Source organism: Apis cerana, linkage group LG1, assembly GCF_029169275.1.
Source record: "Apis cerana isolate GH-2021 linkage group LG1, AcerK_1.0, whole genome shotgun sequence".
Classification (NCBI taxonomy): domain Eukaryota; kingdom Metazoa; phylum Arthropoda; class Insecta; order Hymenoptera; family Apidae; genus Apis; species Apis cerana.
This window is the reverse complement of record NC_083852.1, coordinates 15,267,767-15,289,462: the sequence shown is the minus strand read 5'-3', so window position 1 is coordinate 15,289,462 and position 21,696 is coordinate 15,267,767. Positions and strand designations below refer to the sequence as shown.

The following is a 21,696-nucleotide window of genomic DNA, read 5'->3' as shown; positions in this document are numbered from 1 at the left end:
ATTCCCAAAATTTCCCAATACGATTCTTTCCTTTAAAGATAATAACATTAATCGCTCTTGTTGTAAATATAATCAAAAATTTAAGAACACAAATTTTTCATTAGCGAATGATTCATTTTAGAATGTAATATACATATTCTATCATTGTCAGAAAACTAACCGTTAATATCCAGCCTCACAATACGATATGTCTTCTTTTGTACATGTAACAAAAGGGAATCCTTTTTTTACATCCGCTGACTTTATCGGTTTTGGTTTTGATTAGACTGAATGTAACATTTCCCAGACCCGTGCTCTAAATTTCAAAGGTCATATAACAAAACTTTTTTAATTTTTCCAAGATTTTTATCTCTCTCTCTCTCTATATATATATATATATATCTATGCGATGCGAAATCTCATAAGATATCAAGTTTATTATTTATGTTGTGTCGTTTTCAGTTCACTTCTTCGAGATAATATCAACTGCGAAACGAACGACTAAGCTCTTTCCAAAAGAGCTATTTTTACCTACTTTCGAAAACGAGCCACAGTTGCACTTTTTCCTTTTTTTTTTTATCACAATAAGAAGAAAATTATTAAAAGCAACGGATACTTGTATCTTGTACGCTTTTTCCCGAGGAAACTTGAACTATTTCGCGTAATGAAGGGAAAAAAAGTGAGTCTCTTTACGAAAATGCGCTTACTAGTTATTCTCTTTTGAGAGAAAAAAAAAAAAAAAGAAAAAAGAAAAGAAAGGAAATGATGATGAAAAGGAGAGGAGCATTCGCAGCTATATCTTTATTCGATGTTCACTCGCGATGTTCTAAATAATTTAACGTTATTATCTCTATAAAGAGCAATAACTTCTCCTCGACAAATGACTATGTACGGACGACTGTGTAAATGCTTTCGAAATACGAGCACGTAGCGAGCATAGTGCCCGACCGTGTGAACTTTACCAACTCTTTTAATTCATGAATTTTATACTTTTCAACGATAGAGATATATATATTTATATACAATACAGCAAGTGAATATATTATATTTTGCAATTAATTTTGGTTCACAAATTATACAAGAAGATACGAATGTATATATTTATTTTATTTTTTGGTATAAGAAGTATATCAGAATAGTAATAAATAAAAATATCCAATGAAAGAGTTTGAGAAATTTCATACGGATGATATTGCATGAATACAAATGTTATGGATTTTACAGAACGTTTTATTTTTTTTACTTTTAATAAAATAAAATAAAAAGCAAAATTTGGTCAATACAAATTCGGGTAGTGATACGAGTATACTTATTTTTAAGGGAAATAAATTAAGAAATTATTAATATAACATATACTGTCAAAATAATAAAAATTATACGAATAATTTCGATTTCTCTGTATCATATCATAATCAAAAAGCAGAAATATATTAAATTTTCATTAATACGATTATTATAATTTTTCTTTCTTTTTCTTTAAAAATCGGAAAATAAACATAGAATAATTAAGCAATTAAAAAGAAAGACATCACAACAACTTTCTAGTCATAATATTTACGAATATAAATATAATCACTGCCGAAACTATCAATACTGACTCTTGATCTCTCGTAAATCCTTTCCCCTGCAATCTTTAAAATGAAAATTTGAATTAACTTATGGACAGCAACGTGGTTTCTATTCCTTCGATTACATCCCATTTCCTATTTCACTCACATAAATTGAGTAATAATTAATTGAAGAAATCTTCCGCGCCAGTATCACCGTATCGATATCACCGATTAAATATCTCGCAGAAATTAAAACGAACTTTTTATTCCAAACCCCGACGAGTACTCAATTATCCCCGATTACCGACCATTTATTTTCTTTGCGTCTTTAAACGTCCCGTTAAATCCAATTTCCTGATTACAAGTTGATTTTCCAAAGCCGTCGCTTTTCATGTTGGATGCAGGAGGCTTCCATCAGAAAATAATTTGAGTTTGCATCGCGACTATGACGATGAAAATGATCGACGAAACCGCGATTGGAAACACGCTCGTTCGTTCGTTCGACGCCCGTGTTATTCCCCGTCTCGCCCAGTTAACGGGCCATCCGCGCCATTTACACCGGAAGTATACAGCGAGGGGGAGAAGGGAGAGTTAAATTAGCGGCAAATCTAAAGTCGGTATTGGCTGGCGGTCGGATTACACGATGTACGCGAGGGTATTGCTAATGGAACTACCCTCGTCGAAACTTTGTCGGCTCTGTTGCCCAAAGCGAATTACGATCGGTCCCAGAAAGCTCGTTTTCGTTCAAACATTCGCGTGGTTTGCAATTGCGCGTGTTCAGAACGGCTGCGAACGGTTGGATCGTTAGATCGTTTCTTACAGATCTTTACAGGTCCGATTTTATCTTGCCACGAGCTATTAAGGGAGAATGGTACAGAGTGTTTTATATATATATATATATATATAGAGAGAGAGAGAGGAGTTTTTGATAGAGGTTCAAGAGAGTAATGCTTGCACTTAATGCAGAGTAAGATGATAGTAACTGGATTATATACTGTGAAATATTAATAAACCTGTAAATTGTATCAAAGCATTCAAGATGGGAATGGTAATGTGAAAGGATTTTGCTTGAATTTTATTTTTTCTATAAAGGGAGAATTTAGAAAAATTTTATATTGGAAATGTTTATGATAAATTCATGAGATATCTACTTGTTTGTTCTTTGATCTAAGAAATTTTAGAAATAATTATTAACAATTATAAAAAGAATTAAAAAATAGAATTTTAAATTTCTTAATAAATGTAAGAAATTTCATTTTATAAATATTATGTAAATATATAAATATATAAGGATAAATATGGTATGTATAATTAAATTATTTCATTTTTTTTCTTTTTTCAAGATTGCTCTGATGATATTCAAATGAAGGATTGAAATCTGTTTTACTATTAATATTATTTATAAAATATATATATTATTAAATCCCTATTATATTTTAAAATTAAAATTATAACACAATAATTTATCTTTTTTGGTTCGATTCCGAAAAATCACGAAATGAACGAGAATAAATTCCATTGTAAAAATTTCCTGTAATTGCACATACATAAAATCCAAAAAATAAAAAATAAATATCCATTGAACAAAAAGACATTAACGATAACGACTGTTGTAAAAAGTTGTAAAATCTCCATTTTAATTAAGTTTTAATCGTTGTTAAAAATCTTATCATGTATATATCTTGATCAATATTGGTTTTTCATATTCATATTTTTATTTTCGCATCTCATATCCCCTATTTCTTTAAATGTGACATTTCATATTCATAAAGTTTTATTTTTATCTAGGATTAAAAATCAATGTAGGTTAATTGGATGTAGCAGTTAGATGATATAAGATAAGACAATTTTTATTTTCACTTGCTCATATAGATTTAAACAAGCTGTAAATGCAATTATTTTTAGAAAATTAAAAAATAAATAAATATTTGCTATACATATTATCGTGAATATATACACAATTTCAAATTATAAGATAATACTTATCGTTTATAAAGGAAACAATCCCGAAATATACTTATATTTTTACTAATCTAAAAGGAAAGTTTTACGATATTTAATCAGTTTAAATAATCACAATCAAAATTCAATTATTTTTAAATCGAATACGAATAATTTAATACATTAATCTATTGCAAATTACTTTTTCATAATATGCACGAAATAAAGGGAGAAATAATTTTCTAAGAAACCTGGATTGCATTCGAATCAGGTCAAGAAGAATTTTTCGCTTTCCGATTCTATAGAAATTACTTTTACTTTGTTAAAATAACACCATCATTTAATTTCAATACTAAATATCTAACAACTTTCACACGATTTATAAATTATAACACGTACGAAATGCGCTTACGGAGCGCTTGATATTCGCTGTTTCTCCATCTCCTCGCTCTCAATCCTTCTTATCCGGATTCCTACATATCCCTCATCTCACGTGCTCCACCATCTTTTCCCGTGCCTCGTAATCTCTTCTTATCTCACTTCAAATTTCTTTTCTTCCCCTTTTCTCTCTTACCTCTTCCATTTCCCTTCCCTCTTTAATCCTTTTATAATCCTCCCTCGTCGTTGCTCTTTCGAAACTCCGTTCATAGAACAACCTCGACGTACGAAACGATCGTTTTATTCACATCAACATCACAGTTCAATTAGCCTATTTATTACATGTGTCGTATCGTACGCCTATGGCATACATTTTCGTTCGGTCGATATCACACGCTCATTCTTCCGCTTATTACGTTTACAAATGCTTCCTCAATGACAACGAATAGTTAATAGTTTGGTGTAAGCGGCTAATGTTCTATTTAGCATGCATAGCTTCCTATCGGCACGTATCATTCAGTGATGCAATCCAATACGATTTTCTGCCTGTATTATCATTCCTGCGTATTCGTAATCAAAACAGAACACGATGAAACATTTCTTGATTTAAATACGATACGATACGAATCGATAGTTACCGAGTGGTTCATCTAATAGGATTTTTGGATAATTCATTTAATAAATGATCATATTGCAGAATGAAACGATTTCTCGATTCACAATGATAAATAATAATAATAATAATGGTGACAGCATGTGTTGTTATACACGTAATGAATATAGATTTAAAGCTATAAAAGTAAAATGTATCATTGAAAGATAATTGTTGGAGACATTTTTTTAAGTTTTAGAAATTGGTCGATTTGAATCAATAGATTAATCGAGAGTAGTTAATATACATTTCACTATCATTTGTTATAGTTGTCGAGTCGCAGAAATATACAGGTTGATACACAACTATCAAGATACGTATAATAATGATATCGATCGTTGTATTATAAGCAATTCACAGATCATTGTTTATTTAATAGTGGATAGAAATGATATAAGATCGTTCAATGTATTCACACTTGACACTGGCGCGTCAACAACACGATGTATCATTTTTCAATTCCATACACGAGCAAGACATCGTATACAAGGTGTTAAGATATTGCTATCTTTTAAGAGATATTTTAATTGTATTAATTTTATGATATAAAAATATATAGTTTTCTCGAAATATTTTTAGAAATATTAATAAATAATATATTTACTGAACACTTTTGGAGAATCTCGAAACGAATATAAAAATATCGCTTGAGATTTATTTATTAAGTTACAAGCAATTTAAGTTTGTCAATCATCAGGCGAAACGACTCCATCTATCTCCGTCTTGCTTTTATTTAACGCAAACTCATTTATCAAATTGCTTGTATCGATCTTATATCCTTATTTATATGCTTATTTTATTTTTTAAAATCGAAAGACGTTTCACGAATGTATCTTATATATTTCTTTAACAAAATGAAATGAACGAACATTTGTTGTCGCCAGATGTCGTTGCGACTCGATATCGTACCAATATCGTGGCTAGGTTGATCCAAGTTTATTAAAACGTGTATATAATATGCGATTAATTACATATTAATATAAATATATTGTTCAATGAATTTTCGATACCGTTTTGTTGACAGGATTGGGATAATAAACGTTTCTATAAGCAAATATACATTTCATTTCATGTTTAATCTAATAAAAATACTATTTTATTCAATTCGAATTGAATATCAAACAAATACTAATTTATATATTATATTGTATTTAAAAAAATAGAAAACGATGGATCACGAATGAGAGATATAAACTTCAATACAAAAATTTAAAATCTTATATTTAATTTGTACATTAAATATTTTAATCTTATAAATATACGCATAAAATATTAATTAGAAATTACTTTATTTAAAAGAGCATTTACTTTATTTAAAATAATATTGTCTAAATCTGTTTTGTTTTGATTCGTTTCTTGGCTCTAGCGATTTCGCAAAAAATATAATCGAATTAATCTTCACCGGACATCAGTCAGATTAAAACGTGCGTAAATCGACCGCAAATCTTCGTAGCTATGGGTCGGAATTGATCCCGCCCTTGGAAACGGGGACTGGAACAGAAGGGGAGAGTATTAAAAATTACGAAGACAACGAAGCGGCGCGTCTTCCTGTTTGCACAGCTCTCCGACTTCCTCGAAGTTCATTTCTCGCCGGTGAGAACGGAACTGGCCGACCTATTCTTCCTCTTCCCTCCCCTCCCCCTTCAAAAACAGAAATGTTAATGACGAGGAACAGTGTGATTTCGATCGCGGAATTGCCCTATCATTATATCAAGTGTATCTTTCACAACAAGGATCAATAGAATCAATTAACGTTTTTCCATACCAATGCTGGATTAAAGATTTTCGAAACGAAACGAATTTATCATCCTCTGGAAATGAAATGGACAAAAAAAAAAGAAACCTCTTTCGAACGCGTTTTGCATATAACTACGTATCCCTGTGCATGTATATCGCGAGAAAAAGCATTTGGCCGGATCATTGATTCCAAGTAAGTGGAAACGTTTCGCCCCTGTTTTCGCTCTATCCGTTTTTGTATTATCCGCTTGGCTCGCGACGAAGGATTCCAAAGATCCTCGGAAACGTATCTCTTTATCCTTGCCCAGTTCACGCTTCCTTCCTTCCTTCCTCCTTGATCGACGCGAATGCTCGATTCGATGCTAGAATCTCGATTGCTTCCATCTTCAATGGTGTATCTCTTTATCGAGAACTCTGAAACTTTCGCAGAGTAAACGGCTCTTCGCTGTATCCTTCTTAGGAGTACAATAAGAACTTTCCACTTTGTGTTAAGTGTATTCTTTCTCTTCTCTTCTCTTACAACTTTTCCATATGTAACGCGGTTCTTCTGCGTGATAGATGGTCAAATGGGCCAATCAAATCGTTATTTTGAACGCGTCTGTTTGAGGCTAGTAGTCACACATGGCGTAGTCACGCGTTAAATCAATTTTGTTCGAAGCGGTGGATCGAGAGACAAAGATTCTTTAATTTCTTCCATTAATTTCGTTAATATTACTTTATTTTTTTTCTGTTTTTCAAGAATTAAGGCGTTGTTACTTGTCAAGTTTATTATAGTTGCAGGTCAAATAGAAGATGACTTGATAGTTCTTCATTGAACAGTCGGTTTTTTACGTGGCATTAAAAGCTATTTCGAATATTTTGCAAATAAGTCAAAATCGTTTTGGAAAAATAGAATATTTTATGTAGATAAGAAATATAACATTTTATGAATAATAAAAATTGATATATTGCGTGTTATTCTGGAAGAATGGAATGATGAAAATCTTAAAAAAAATTCAGAAGATTTGTGTGATAGAAGAATAAAAAAAAGAAGAGACAATCTACTATTAATTTTAGTTTTTCGTTTAGTTTCTCGAATAAAAGTTTAGTTTATTATTCGAGATTCGTCGCGTAATAAAATTTTTGTTTTGAAAATGCTGTCTACTCCATGCGTCATATTTTTAAGAACTTTTTCGATGCAGGTCGTGACACAATGAAACATTCACTGACCAACTTTGAATTTGATAGTCACCAACACCCACTTATTTTGATATATGGAGAGGGTTAGCATGGGTATTGCCAGCTCGACGAAGTTTGGTTGGGAAAAGTGTCAAGTTTAGTTGAACATGGCCGTGAAAGGTATCAAGAATTTATGACACTTGTCGCTATTGAGGATACAAATGTCCGTGTTTTCCATTTTTTTCTTTTTTTTTTTTTTTTTATATTCACGAACGATGCTCACGATACTTCGCTGACATTTGCTCGTAGGATTTGATTTATCACAATGTTTCAATGTTTCAACATGTTTTTAATAAAACTGATATTTAATCATAATTTTTAAGTAATATTAATTACTTTTATTATATATACATATTGATAATTCGATCACAGCACACATTCAGCATGCTATTTTATCATATTCTTTATCTTTAAATGATTTTGCTAAATTATATCTAGAATTTGTTTCTTTAAATCAGTTAATATAGTGACTGATGATATGTGTGCAAGTGTTTTGAGCAAATCTTAAATATTCTTGAAACTGAATTCATATTGCAAAATATATATGTATGAAATATATTAATAGTTGATAAAATTAATAGTAATTAAATTTTGTTTTAGTAGCCTTTGAAGTTTACTAAATTAGTAGCTTACAATAAAAAGTTAAACAAAATATCATCAAATAGTTTTTATTATTAGAAAAGAAGTTAATATTTTACACGGTAAAAGCAATAAGCAAAAAAAATTAACTTTAATATACCACATTCACACAAAGCCTGACATTAAAGAAATACTATTTACTTTTTATAATATTTGCAAATCGTAAGAAATTAATACTAAATATATTTTCTAATTGAACAAAAAATTATCTTAATTCTAAATACCTCGATCAATCGATTAAACAAGTACTATATTCCCATCAAAATCGAGCTATTAAATTATTTTAATTGAATAACTTGTTACTTGATCTCAACAATTGCATTGTATCACCGCATGACACGTAATGAACAGGAAGAAATTTATCGTGGACGTATGAATAATCCGTATGAGAGGAAAAAAAGACAAAAGAAAATGCCAAATATCCGGTGTTTGATACCATGAGATATCGAACGGCCGATAAACAGCCCCCGCGTGTGTTTGCGCGCGGGTTCAGCTTGCAGCTATTTTTATTCATTACTCTCGGCCCGTCAGCAGGTGTATTTGAGCCGAAGGGAACAAGACGGGCGAGAAAATGAATCTCGGGCCGGCCATTTAAAATATCGATCGAAATGTAACACGCCACGGAATCTATTAAACGTTTTGCCCGCCCGCCAATATCGTATTCTCGATCTTAAAGCCCTAGATTGAATTCCGCAGCGCAGTGTTCGAACAAGTGGAGCATGTCTGCATTTCGCCGCGGATCATTGCCGATAATAATTCCCCCGGTCTTCCAAGTTTTCGAAAGGGGGGTGCAACAAAGGGGAATTGGAACATGAAATCGAAGGGAATCGACTTTGCCCCCTCTGTGTTTCATCGTGTTTGTTAAAAACCTGGAGATGAGACGGGAGATGAGACTTGGAAAATTCACAGAGATATGAAATCGAAGAGAATCGACTTTGGCCATTCTTTGTCTCGCGATCTGCGGAGAATGCACGTTTGTTGGAATAAATAGAGACGAGTAGTGGTTCAGTAGTGATGAAATTTGGAGAATTGAGAGGAGTGGAAGAGATTGGAGTTTGTCCTTTTTTTCCATAGATTTAAAATTAAAAAAAAAAAAATGAACGAAAGTTAGAAAATTCAGAGAAATATAAAATTAAAGAATCGACTTTTCGTATTCTCTGTTTTATAGAAAGATTGTAGAAAGAATGGATGCTTGTCGAAATATAGGGACGGATGATTCAGGGATGAAATTTGGAAAATTCAGATGAAAAGAGTGAATTGTGAATGAGTTTGTCCTTTGTTTCATCGCGCATAGTGCGAATGCTTGTTAAAATTCGGAGATAATCGATATGATGAAATTTGGAAAATTCAGAGATGAACATAAAGTCAAAGAGAATCGACTTTTATGATTTTGTTTTATGCTACATAGTGAGAATATTTGTTAAAATTTAGAGATAATTGATACGAGGATAAAATTTAGAAAATTCAGAAAACAAAATCGACTTTATGCTCCGTTTCATTCTGTGTTGTATAAATATTTGTTAAAAAAAAAAATGATTCAAAAATATTTGTGAAACGTGAATTGGGAAAAACTCTTTTTTTTTTAATCCCTTTTGTTTCATCGCATCTTTTATTTATTTTTTTAACGTCATCTTTTTTATCGCAACGTCTTTTTTTAGATTTTTTTTTTTAAATTTAGAGAAGAATTCAAGGAAATCGATTTTATTCAATGTGACACGTCGTGTAAGTATTTGTTAAAATCTAGAATCACGAATGATTCAGAAATGAAATTTAGAAAATTCAGAAGATGGGATGGATGCAGAAAACCGATCACGTTTCATAGCATGAGATATGCTTTCAGTCTCAGAAATCGTGTGATTTTAAAATAAAAAATTGGATACAGTATTTCACGAGAATAGAAAATATCCGCATCAAGTATCTTTAAGTACAGTGTCGTCTAAATATAGAATATTCTCTCAGGCGTCTTAAATTTCTCTTAGCATTTTTTCCAAGAAACTATATCCCCTTGAAAAAGCACGTTATAACATAAAAATACATTCACGTTCCCCATGCGAAAATATACAGGGAGTACAGAGAAATGGAAGGAGAAAAGTAGATACAGGAGGAATATTTTATTCAAAAATTCTTATCGTCCCACCTGCTTAATTTAAATTTCTAATGACCGCGAATATCGTGTACACTACGAATCGGATACCAAATCGAAAAAGGATGTGCAACGAGAATAACTCGATTTGTACGAAATTGCTGAATTTGTTTGTTTGAGTTTATAAGAGCCTCGATAAGATTCTTAAAAATTTCGCTAGTGTAAGTAACGTATTCGTGCAATTGTCGCGCCGAGAGGGAATATTAAACCGCGTGTATTAAAACAAAAATGACAATCCTTTAAATGCTCGAATTCCCTTTGATCTTTCCTCTTTTTCTCCCAACTTGATTATTCCTGCTACACGTTTTTTCTTCTCCTCCTCCCCACTAAAAAACAATTTCCAGCGAAAATACTTTTTTCTTTCCCCATCCCTCCCGTTTACCACCAATGTTATTTCGCGTTATCTCCCTCGTTATATCCCTCCTTAACCCCCTTACTCGGTTAGTTTTCGTTTCCTCGGATCATTCTTTCCATTAACGAACGTTCTTTCCATTTTCCTCGAAGCGGAGAAAGAAACACGGTTAAAACCGTGTTACCGAAAGTTTACCTCGAAAAACTTTTTCACCCCCTCGTGGCGGTGAGAAAAGAAGAGGGGGGAAGAAACGCGAGTCGAGTCGAGTCAATCGCGAGGGTAAGGCAGAAAGAGGCGTTCAAAAGTCCCACTTGGACACGTACGATGACGCAAAAAGCTGGCGTCATATCCGTGAATATTATCCGCGCGAAGGCTTACGCATTTGGGAAATTTTAGTGTCACCGATCAAGGATTACCTTTCGTTCGGAACGCTTTGATCCGTCGCGCGTAAAATCGTAAAGGCAAAAGGAGGGGAAAAAATAAGCGGACGGAAGGGAGGTGGTGAAAGGCAAAATACCTCGGCAGCAGGATTTACGGAGATAAAGAGAGAGAGACACTTAAAACCAGCATCTCCATCCCCATTATTTTCCATATGGCCTTTCAAACGAGTAGAACGACTCAGTTTGAAAAGTAAGATTGAACGCAAAGCGTTTAGCAAAGCGCTTCGATTGATGAAAGAGAGATTGCAACGATTCCTGCGAGTCGCTGTAATCTTGGAACAACGCCTCTAGCCGGCGTTTACGAATCAATCAATCTCAACCCTTGCGTTATCGATCCTCTTTCGTATATTATAACATTCTAATAACATCAGTTATTATAACAATTTGGAATTATTAATTTAAACGCATCGTATATAAGTCATCCTTCATTAATACCTTCTGTTTTTTTACTTATTATTAGTCGAAATTTTTCTAAATAAGCTCTAATAAAATATATATATATATTTTTTACAAATTGGAAACGGTATTAAATCTAGCATTAGAAAACAAACGGAAATTTAGAAAGAAAGCGAATCTCGTTTACTCAGATGGAATGTTCTCACCCCCTAACGAGCACCCATTGTTCCAGAGAGCGGGCTCGACAACATGAACTCGAGCGGGGAATCAGGCGGGACGATGACCGAGGACTACGAGATGACAGGCTGCGGCCCGCCGGAAGAGGAGACAGGCTCGAACTTGCCAGTTTGGGAAGCCGCGGCCGCCTCATTGACGCTTGGCTTCCTTGTCCTGGCGACGGTGTTGGGGAACGCGCTTGTGATCCTGAGCGTGTTCACGTACAGGCCCCTTCGAATCGTTCAGAACTTCTTTATCGTGTCGCTAGCTGTCGCGGATCTCGCGGTCGCGATCCTCGTGATGCCGTTCAACGTCGCCTACCTCCTCCTCGGCAAGTGGATCTTCGGCATACACCTGTGCAAATTGTGGTTAACCTGCGACGTGCTCTGCTGCACGGCGAGCATACTGAATCTGTGCGCCATCGCCCTCGACCGATACTGGGCGATCACCGACCCCATCAATTACGCGCAGAAACGCACCCTGAAGAGAGTTCTGGCTACCATAGCCGGGGTGTGGATCCTGTCGGGCGCGATCAGCTCGCCCCCTCTGGCCGGCTGGAACGACTGGCCCGAGGAGCTGGAACCGGGCACACCCTGCCAATTGACCAGAAGGCAGGGATACGTGATCTACTCCTCGCTCGGCTCCTTCTTCATCCCGTTGCTGTTGATGAGCCTCGTCTACCTCGAGATATATCTGGCCACGAGGAGACGGCTGAGGGAGCGCGCCAGGCAGAGCAGAATAAACGCTGTCCAATCGACGAGGCATCGCGAGGCGGACGACGCCGAGGAATCGGTGAGCTCGGAGACGAATCACAACGAGAGGTCGACCCCTCGATCGCACGCGAAGCCGTCGTTGATCGACGACGAGCCGACCGAGGTGACGATCGGCGGCGGTGGCACCACGTCCTCGAGGCGGACGACGGGCAGCAGGGCACCGGCGACCACGACAACGGTTTACCAATTCATCGAGGAGAGGCAGAGGATCTCGTTGTCGAAGGAGAGACGAGCCGCGAGGACATTGGGCGTGATAATGGGCGTGTTCGTCGTGTGCTGGCTACCGTTCTTTCTAATGTACGTGATCGTCCCCTTCTGCCCCGATTGTTGCCCCTCGGATCGAATGGTCTACTTCATCACGTGGCTCGGTTACGTGAACAGCGCTCTGAACCCGCTCATCTACACCATCTTCAACCTCGACTACAGGAGGGCATTCAGAAGGTTGTTGCGCATTCGTTGAACAGTGTTTGCCAACGCTTGTTATTGTATCTATTACGAAATTGTGGGAAACAAGATTTGCCGGCACGTTCCCGACATCGTCCAGGATACATCGGGATACCACTCGGCCCCGCTTGGGATTGGTCGTCGAGGAAGACGGCGACGAAAAAAAGAAGATTGGAGTTCGGCTGAGTTTCTCGTTTCTTCGGAACCGCCAAATTCGAGGATTCTTCCGGTTCTTACGAAGGGGGAAACGAGAAAGGGGGGATCGTGATCGAGAAGAGAAAAGTATGAAAAGTTTATTTATCGGAGCGAAGAAGAAGAAGCGCAAAATATGGTTGGTGTTAATAGTGGTGGATTATTCACGAGCGTCCATTTTCATCGAAACAAAGAGAATTGAGAGAGTTCGATCGGAGCGAAGATTAAGCGGTCAAAGGCCGAACACGATAGTCTAATTTAGCGACGATATTCACTCCCAGAAGAGTCGTTCCATTAAACTTGTTCCATTAATCCTGGGAGGAAGCGAGCGAGCGCGGATAAGGAATTTTAAGGAAATGAAGTCGCCGCCCCTGTTCGATTGTCCTATACCTCATTTCATCCGTCGTTACGCGTTGAGTTTAGCTGAACGATAATTCACCGCTATCTTCGATCAGTCATGAATAATGGAAATCGGTGAATTCGATCGTCGCAACTCGGTCGTCTCGATTCGAACAAGACCGTAAACCGAAGACCTTCGAATGAATTGAACGGAGGGGAGAGGTTGTAGTGGAAGAGGCGTCGTGTAAAAATTCGATTTCGACGTCGAGTCGATCGTTCCATTTCCTAAGGAGCCTTGTAAAATATTGCTCTCCCGAGAATTCGAATATTCTTGATGAATCGATATGGAATATGGCGAGCCTTTTTAAATTTCTTTCGCCCAGCTTCCAGCTCTTTCGTTATCGTTGCATAAGAGACAGGATCGCGTGAGGTTAGGTTAGGTTGTTGCACATGAAATGGCCAAATTTCTTGAAAATCTCGTGAAAATTCGCTGGAATTTAATTTTAAATTCGAGACTCGACAAATTTTTGGGAACGTTAATATGAATAAGCTTTTCAAGAGGTTACATCTTACAAAGAAGAAGGAAAAATCTGTCGTATAAAGAATTTTAAGTTGCAAAGCTATCAAGAATTCGATAATTTCATTTGCAACAATCTAATTCAAAGCAAGATGGGAGAAAAAAAAAAAAGAAAAAAGAAACGGCCAAGACTCTTCTCGTCGCCAATCTCAAAAGCCGAGCAGAGAAATTCACGTTTACGAATAGGAATTTTCTACGAAACCGACCAAGACTCCAGTTAAGATGTTTTAGAAGATAGAATTTACGTATCCTAGGTGGTATACAAGCACATTGTGTATACATTGTATTTCACCTAAATGTCGGTGGCGCACAAGGTGATTACAACTCGTTCGACATCACGTGACGGTCTTTAAATAGAGAAAATCGAGCGGGTGTTTTATTCGCGGAACAATGGGGACAGTTACCCTCCTCCTGATGGCCGATGATCATTCTGTTAAGTAGTCCTCGTGAAAAAGAACGTTTTGTTTGATGTCGGCTGCTTGCTTCCTCGATTGCAATATTTCCATTCTTCAAAGAATTCTTCCTGGGAGAGTGTCCGTGAGATTTACGAATTCATGGCCATAGAGAATTGGCAATTGGAAATCTCGACAGATTCCATCGATCGTAATCGAGTCGAGATTGTTTTTTTTTTCTTTTTATTTTCGAAATGTCAATTTATAGAATCCTACGAAAACGTGACACGATGATCATATATTAATTTTTGCATAGTTTTCTGTCATTTTTATCACAAGAATTTTCTTTTTTGTATTATTATCTGTATTACGTATATTTCGCGTCTTTTTCGATTCGAGTTGTTTTAAAATTAATTTGAATATACAGTTTTTGGTAAAAAAATTAGGATCACTCGCAATTTTAATATTCTTTTGTTTTTAGTAAAATTTAAACGAAATTAAATTGTATCAATTATACAGATTAATAATAATAATAATAATGATTTATATTACGATCCTTTAAGACGATCAAAAATAAAGAATATGATAAAACATCGTCGCATAGAAAGAATAACACGGTATAATGAAAGCAAAGGAAGGAAACTCAAATCATTAACTATTATTAAGTATTAAATAAACATAAATATAATGATCTAATAAATATCATTCGAGCGATTAAATCTTAAAAGCAGGAAAAATGTCGAAAATCAAACGACCCTAATTTTTTTTTCCATCAAAAGAAAAGAAAAATGTAGGACATAATTTCCATAATTTTTTATTTTAGGATTCTATAAAAATGCATAAGATATCGATCGACTTGAAAAATTTCAAATCGATGGACAAAACGATTTTCTACATCGAGAATTCTCTCTTGTGCTCCCACGAGCACGATCACGGTGTAATGGACAAGTAGACCTCGTTACGTGGATAGCCGTGGCGTAACGTGGTTGGTCGATTTTTCTTGGAAAGCGTGGCGTGACCGGTCCCGAGGAAAAACTTTCTCAGGAGAAAGAACATTGATCATCGGGAGGAGGGGAAACTAGAGGTAAAGAATTCCGTTTTCTTTTTTTTTTTTTTTTTTTTCCCTTAGCAACGACCGTGAGATATCGCGTGATATGATATCCCTAAATGTACGATAGACGTTAATCTAATCCCGTTCATTGATCAATCGCAAGTGAATATCGAATAACAAAAGGAAAATCCAAGGAGTGCGAGGTGAAGGCGCGTAAGAAAAGGGGGAGGGGGGGAAAAAAGAACGAGAGAAAAAATTATTATTACGGAAGCCACAGACGGGGACGTCAAAGATAGGAAAAATTCGTGAAAAGAGAGAAAAACCGTCACGACGGTCTGCATGTATCTCTGTATAAAAAAATTACATTTAAGTCGCCTCCAATCTTCTTCCCATTGACACGCAGTTTAAAGCGCACACGAATCGTGTACAGAGCGCGTTCACGCGCGAACCGAATACAAAAGTTGGCTCCTCGCGCATCGGCTGTTCGTCGATGCGTTGCAACGTTGGGGGAAAAAATCATTCTCTAATGGAAAAGAGAAAAAAGAGAAAAAAAAAAAGGAAAAAAAAAGAAAAAAGAAAAAAGTATAAAAAAAAAATATTCCTCGATACATATCGAAGATTGAAATCGTTAACAGTGAAATCGCCATCGTTTATTAAGCGCGATGATTTGTGCGTATAATAATATAACGTAGCGTACGACGAATCAGTTATTCGTTAATAGGACGGCGAGGACAATGGGGTTTACCGGTTGACGTGTCGTCGATGATCGGATTCGCGCGTTTGTCTCGTATCGTCGAATGATCGAAGCACGAGGAGTTAAATTAAAACGAGTCGTTACCGATTAACGAGGGAATAGGTGGCATGTTTGCCGTCCCCTCGAGTGCCGCGCCAAATCAAATAAAGAAACACGAAGGTAAAAAAAAAAAAAAAAAAAAAAAAAAAGGAAAAGAAAAAAAGAAGAAAAAAATGAGAGACAGGAAAAGTAACGGAGGGAAAAGAGGGGAGGGGGGAGGGGAGGGGAGAAGGTGGAGGAGAGGAAAAAAAAAAAAACAAGAAAGAAAAACACAGATATTAGTAGGGAGCGTGTAACTCGTAGGTAACTCGTGTGTGAAAGGAAAGATCGCGCGAAAGGTTTGGTTTATTCGAAAACCACCTCGACCTCGTCACCACAGGGCGCTTTATAATAAGGTTGTGATAAGGTTGTGAGAAACATGTTCGTAGCCGTGCTACGAACACACCACAAGATTTTTAATTATTAGGTTAGACAAGTGAACATTACTTTATTCGTGGCACTGTCCAAAACGCGGCACGGAATTCCTATCCAAGAGAGAATTAAAACGCGACGCTTGAACAATTTTAAACTGGACCGGATCGGTTGATGCCGATCTTGAGCTCGAGTTTTCTTCTTTAGAAATAAAATTGCTGAAATTCCTAAATTTCCTTCATTCTTTGTTTTCTTTCTCGACGCCTTTATCGTGTCGTCAAGATCACCACCTTCTTTCATTCCCTTCTAAAAATGGCGAACTTTTTTTTCCTCGTGCTATTTTTTTCTTTCTTTCTTTCCTTTAACACGCGTACCTCCCTTTTCATAGTGGCAAACTCTGTTAACGTGACAATGACTATTACGAGAGGCTGACTCGATTTCTGGCAAAGCTGGACTTCACATTCTCTCCAAGTGCTCGTAAAACGTGAGCTATACAGTCGCTGCTCCCTTCCTCCTCTATTAAGCTCGTAAACGAGGGGGTCAGGGAAATCGGTTATCGCAAATTTTCTCTATCGCTGCTTTTACCGTCAATATATTCGAATACATTCGAATACATTCGAAACGATCGAAGATCGTCAAATCCAATGATCGCCGATCAGAGCGATTATTCCTTCCCTTTGTCTGTATCAGCTATTTTCCAGCAATTTTTTGATATAGATGCTCGCTATCATTTCGATAAGATTATCTCTCCTATATTATATAACATTGTTTCGTATTGAATTAAAATATCTATAAAACATTTTTATTCACTTTCAATTCTTCTTTTTTCGCTCTATCTCTTTCTTTTTTTTTAAATGAATATTTAAAATATTTCAAGCAACACGTGTTTCAACATTTGCTCGCATTTAAAAACGACTGGCAATCAATACGCGATACCCGCATCGTAAAAAAAAAATCCCATGCGAAATTTGTTTCGAGGCAACTTGCCTACCATTCGTTTTTCTATCGAAGAAGAACGAAAGAAATATGCGAAGCGAAAAATGGGAAGCGAATGGAAAGAGAAGAAAAAAAGAAAAATAAATAAATAAATAAAAATTGGGGGAAAAAATATTTCGGATAAAAAAATATTTTGTTCTGATATATCGCGTTTTTTTATTCGCCAATACATAGCATAGTTTCCATTTATACGTTCCTTTCTTTCTTTTTTCTTTTTTCCCTTTTTTTTCTTTTGATGAATTTTATATTTATTTTTTGAATTCCTCGAATCTTTGTCCTCGTGTCACGAACGAACACCGCTAAAATTAGTATTGCGTGTCGTGAAGCAATTAGAAAGTTGTTTGAAAGATGCTTGCCCGTATCAGCCGATTCGTTTCGTTCGTTTCAGTTAATTCTCGTATCAGTTTGTAACGATTGCCATGTCTCTTTCGTTTATTTTATCGATAACGTAAACGGCCCGTTTGATGAACATTTATCGAGAACTTGGAAATCAATTTGATGGTATTTTTTAATTTATTTTGTACTGTGATTTAATTAATTATAGTTTTCTAGATCCATTCTTTCCTCGACAAATTATTAAATATTGAAAAAAAATATTAATACAATCTTTGTCCCGTTTATTAAATGTATTTTCAAGAAGAAATTATTATTTTATTCATTTATTCTTAATTTTTCATGAATATTTTTAGAAATTTTTATAGGTACTTTTTATACTATCATAATACAATTAAGTTTTTATTTCAATAATCTCTCATTAATCATAATTTTATTAGTAGATATATTTTCTTATTATAAAAATTTTTAATCTTTTTTACATTAAAATTTACATTATATAAATTTATCTATTTCTAATTCTTAATACAGAAACTTAATAATTTTTAACATTCGTAAATACTATATTTTTGTACTACGATACAATAATTTATTTATTTTAATAAACTTTTGTTCTTAATATTTTCTGTTACAAAAATATATCAATTATTGTAATTTATTACAATTTCAGATGAATCAGATTTTGATGAAATTTATTTTAAATAACGTTGTTTTATATTTGATAAGTAATTGCATTTTAATTAAAATTGTGTTCTTTATTTGATCAATTAAAGGAATTCGATATAAGACGGATATTTGGAAATATATTAAATCAAAGAATTGAATAAATAATTACATTCTTTTCAGAACTATATTCAGAACAATAAATATACTAATAATCATAATAATAAAAATATATATAACAATAATAATAAAAAATAACCAATAATTTATTTCGTTATAAATATTATTTATTCGATTGGCGCGAATTTTTCAATTATTCAAATTTTCTTTTTCCTATTTTTTCTTCGTCCATCTTTGTATCATTATATCATTCTATAACTTAATCACCTTTCCTCCACCTGTCCTCGCTTAATTCGATGTTCAAACAATGTTCTTCTTTCCTCGATCGAGGAGATTAAAATCCGTCCCCCGTATAATACTTTACCACGAATATTTATATACGTTCCAATTACTTTCTAGAATTTTTTACACGATCCTTTTTTAAGTACAAAAGTATAAAATTTCTAGTTTGAAAGTTATCGAGGTTGCGTTTGAACGGTTGTTAAACTCCTCTCTCGATCGTTCTTGGATGGGAAGTTCGGCAGTGCGTAGAGATATTATTGTACTACATGATATATTATACATTAAACCATTACATTTACTTACATACATCCATATTAGCAGGTTGATTTTCGAGGAATCGTTTCGCGGATCGACGAGCAGACGAATTAATTGCTTCATCCATTTTTCCACCTCTCTTTCTCTCTCTCTTTCTTCTGTTCCTCTGTTCATCCTGTCTATATCCTTTTTTTTCGTGTAACTCGTATATACTTTGCAAAATCGAGTCGAGATATTTTTAAGAAATTCTGTCCGAAATTCGCGGGCTTTTCCCGCGCTACTGTTTTTTATACGTTTATCGCCAAAAAAAAAAAAGAAGTACATAATTGCAAAATTGATCCGCGAAACGCTTATGACGATTATTATTATATATTATAACAATAATATGAATTATTGCGTAAAAAGGAGAAAAAAAAAGAAAAAAAAATTGGGCCTGGTCGCCCGATCGAGAGAGAACACTACGCTAGATACGTATAACATATACATAAATATATTATATATATATATATTATATATACATCTAGTTATAATTGAACTAATACTCCATTGGTTGTGATTTACAAGTATAGCAATACAGGAGCTCGAGTCCCGCGACCTGGAGCTTTCCTCTCCGTACGAATTTATTAGATTAAACGCGCGTCTAATTGCGACCAAATTTTTCGGGGATGTTTAACGTCAACGGGGATGTAATTTGAAAAGATCTGTCTTCTAATTTCGTCCTCTCGTCCATTAGTTAAAAAGAGTGAGCCAGCGAAATAATTTAAGATTACATATATATACATATATATATATATACATCCGTGTCCATTTACGTTTTTAACCGTCGGCATTCGTTTCGTGCATTCGTTAAAAGAAAAAAAGAAAGAAAAGGTATCCTCGAAAATAGATATGCGTTCGTTATAATGTAGAAATATTAGCCTTGAAACGTCATACGACAAACGCGTATATATCAAATACGAGGGAAATATTTTTATTTTCGGCTTTTTCATGTTAATTAAATATCCACGTGCGAACACGATGGCGAAATAAATCGTTAACGAGGTTATAACCCAGCCCCGTGTTTCAAGTTCGTTCGCCGCTGTTATAAAAAAATTTTGGAAAATCTTCATTCGACCCGTAAAAATTTGTTTTGAATTTCGGTCGATTCTCTTGCGATCCAGTTCATTACTGGATGTTGTTCGTTAATTTAAAAAGGAGAATTTTCTTCTCCGGCTCGAGATTATCGATCGAATACTCGGATATTACTCGAGTATTACTCGAACAATCGAACTGGAATCCATTTCCAGCGTGAGCTCTGTAGTCATAATTTTTGCACGTATTTACATTTGCGCCAATCATAATAATCTTTATGTAGATATTTTGAGAAAAAAGATGTGCAAAGTTTACGAAATGAATATTGTAGAAAAGTGATATTTTGAATTTGAGAAAAATGTAGCATTAGAAATTCAAATCTCTTTTTACAAAAAAATGATTTCATTCGTTGAGGTGAATCTCAAAATTGGCAAGGAACAACGACAAGATAAATAATTTAAAGAAGAATAAGAAAATTTTCTAATGAAAAATAGTTATTTTTAAAATGTTAAATAAACAAATCCCATTTTTGAAACGCTATATTCGAATAATTTTGTAACGTAACAAGTTAACGTAAACTAAATCAAAAAATATTTATTATTTGATATCTACATATTATACAGTTATTTTAACATAACTGCATAAATTTTTCACAAATGCGGCTTTATTTTAGTTACGAAATACGTATAAAACCAAAAATAATATGTAATGTATATCGTCTTAATTAACGAAATTTTCGCGCATTTTATTTTTTTTAAAAAAAATTTCCATTCATTGATGTAAATAAACAAATTATCGGTCGTATAACGAATCGAATTCACCTAGTTTAATTTAAGACCGGGAGAGGAAACGCTCCGGTCGCGTCCCGGAAGCACGGACCATCGAGTGTTCATGTGAGCCTGCCGCTTGAGTAAATAATAAAGTGTAAATATTAAAATAAAATTGATGAACAATTCAAAACCAGATGCATTCGTGTACGTGTACGAGTAGCATGTGGAGAGCGCAGTGGTGTATGAATGGTAAAAATCTGTCGGAACGACTGTCGATCCTCTTCTCTGAAGCGAGGAAACCTTGTTAAACCAGAAGCGAAAAATCTGTGTCGATCTACTATTGCGGAAGATGCAGTGGAATTTCCACACGGAACCATTCTTGCGACTTTTTAAACGTTTCACCTCTATTCAATCTTCGTTATATGTTTGCTCTTAATTCGAAGAGAGAGAGAGAGAGAGAGAGAGAGAGAGAGAGAGAGGAAGGGAGGGAGAGAAAAAAGAAGAAAAAGAAAAAAGAGGAGGGGGAAATGAGAGAGAAAATAATAAAACGGAAAACCAGACGAGAACTTCGCACGAAATTCGTTACTTCTCGA

At 34.9% G+C, this 21,696-nt stretch overlaps 2 protein-coding genes across 2 annotated transcripts in view; both read left to right on the top strand.

The window, feature by feature from the left end:
- LOC107993323 (ionotropic receptor 25a) overlaps window positions 1-21,696 on the top strand; it is a 110,275-nt gene that overhangs the window by 62,182 nt on the left and 26,397 nt on the right. The window lies entirely within an intron of this gene.
- Window positions 11,617-21,681, top strand: LOC108003658 (uncharacterized). The gene has a single exon (XM_062085839.1). It carries the CDS (start codon window positions 11,617-11,619, stop codon window positions 13,042-13,044), a length of 1,428 nt encoding a protein of 475 aa, XP_061941823.1. The 3' UTR covers window positions 13,045-21,681.

What these genes read in the sequence shown, in the direction of transcription:
- LOC108003658 (XM_062085839.1), top strand. Translation starts at nt 11,617, where the DNA reads ATGGAATGTTCTCACCCCCTAACGAGCACCCATTGTTCCAGAGAGCGG.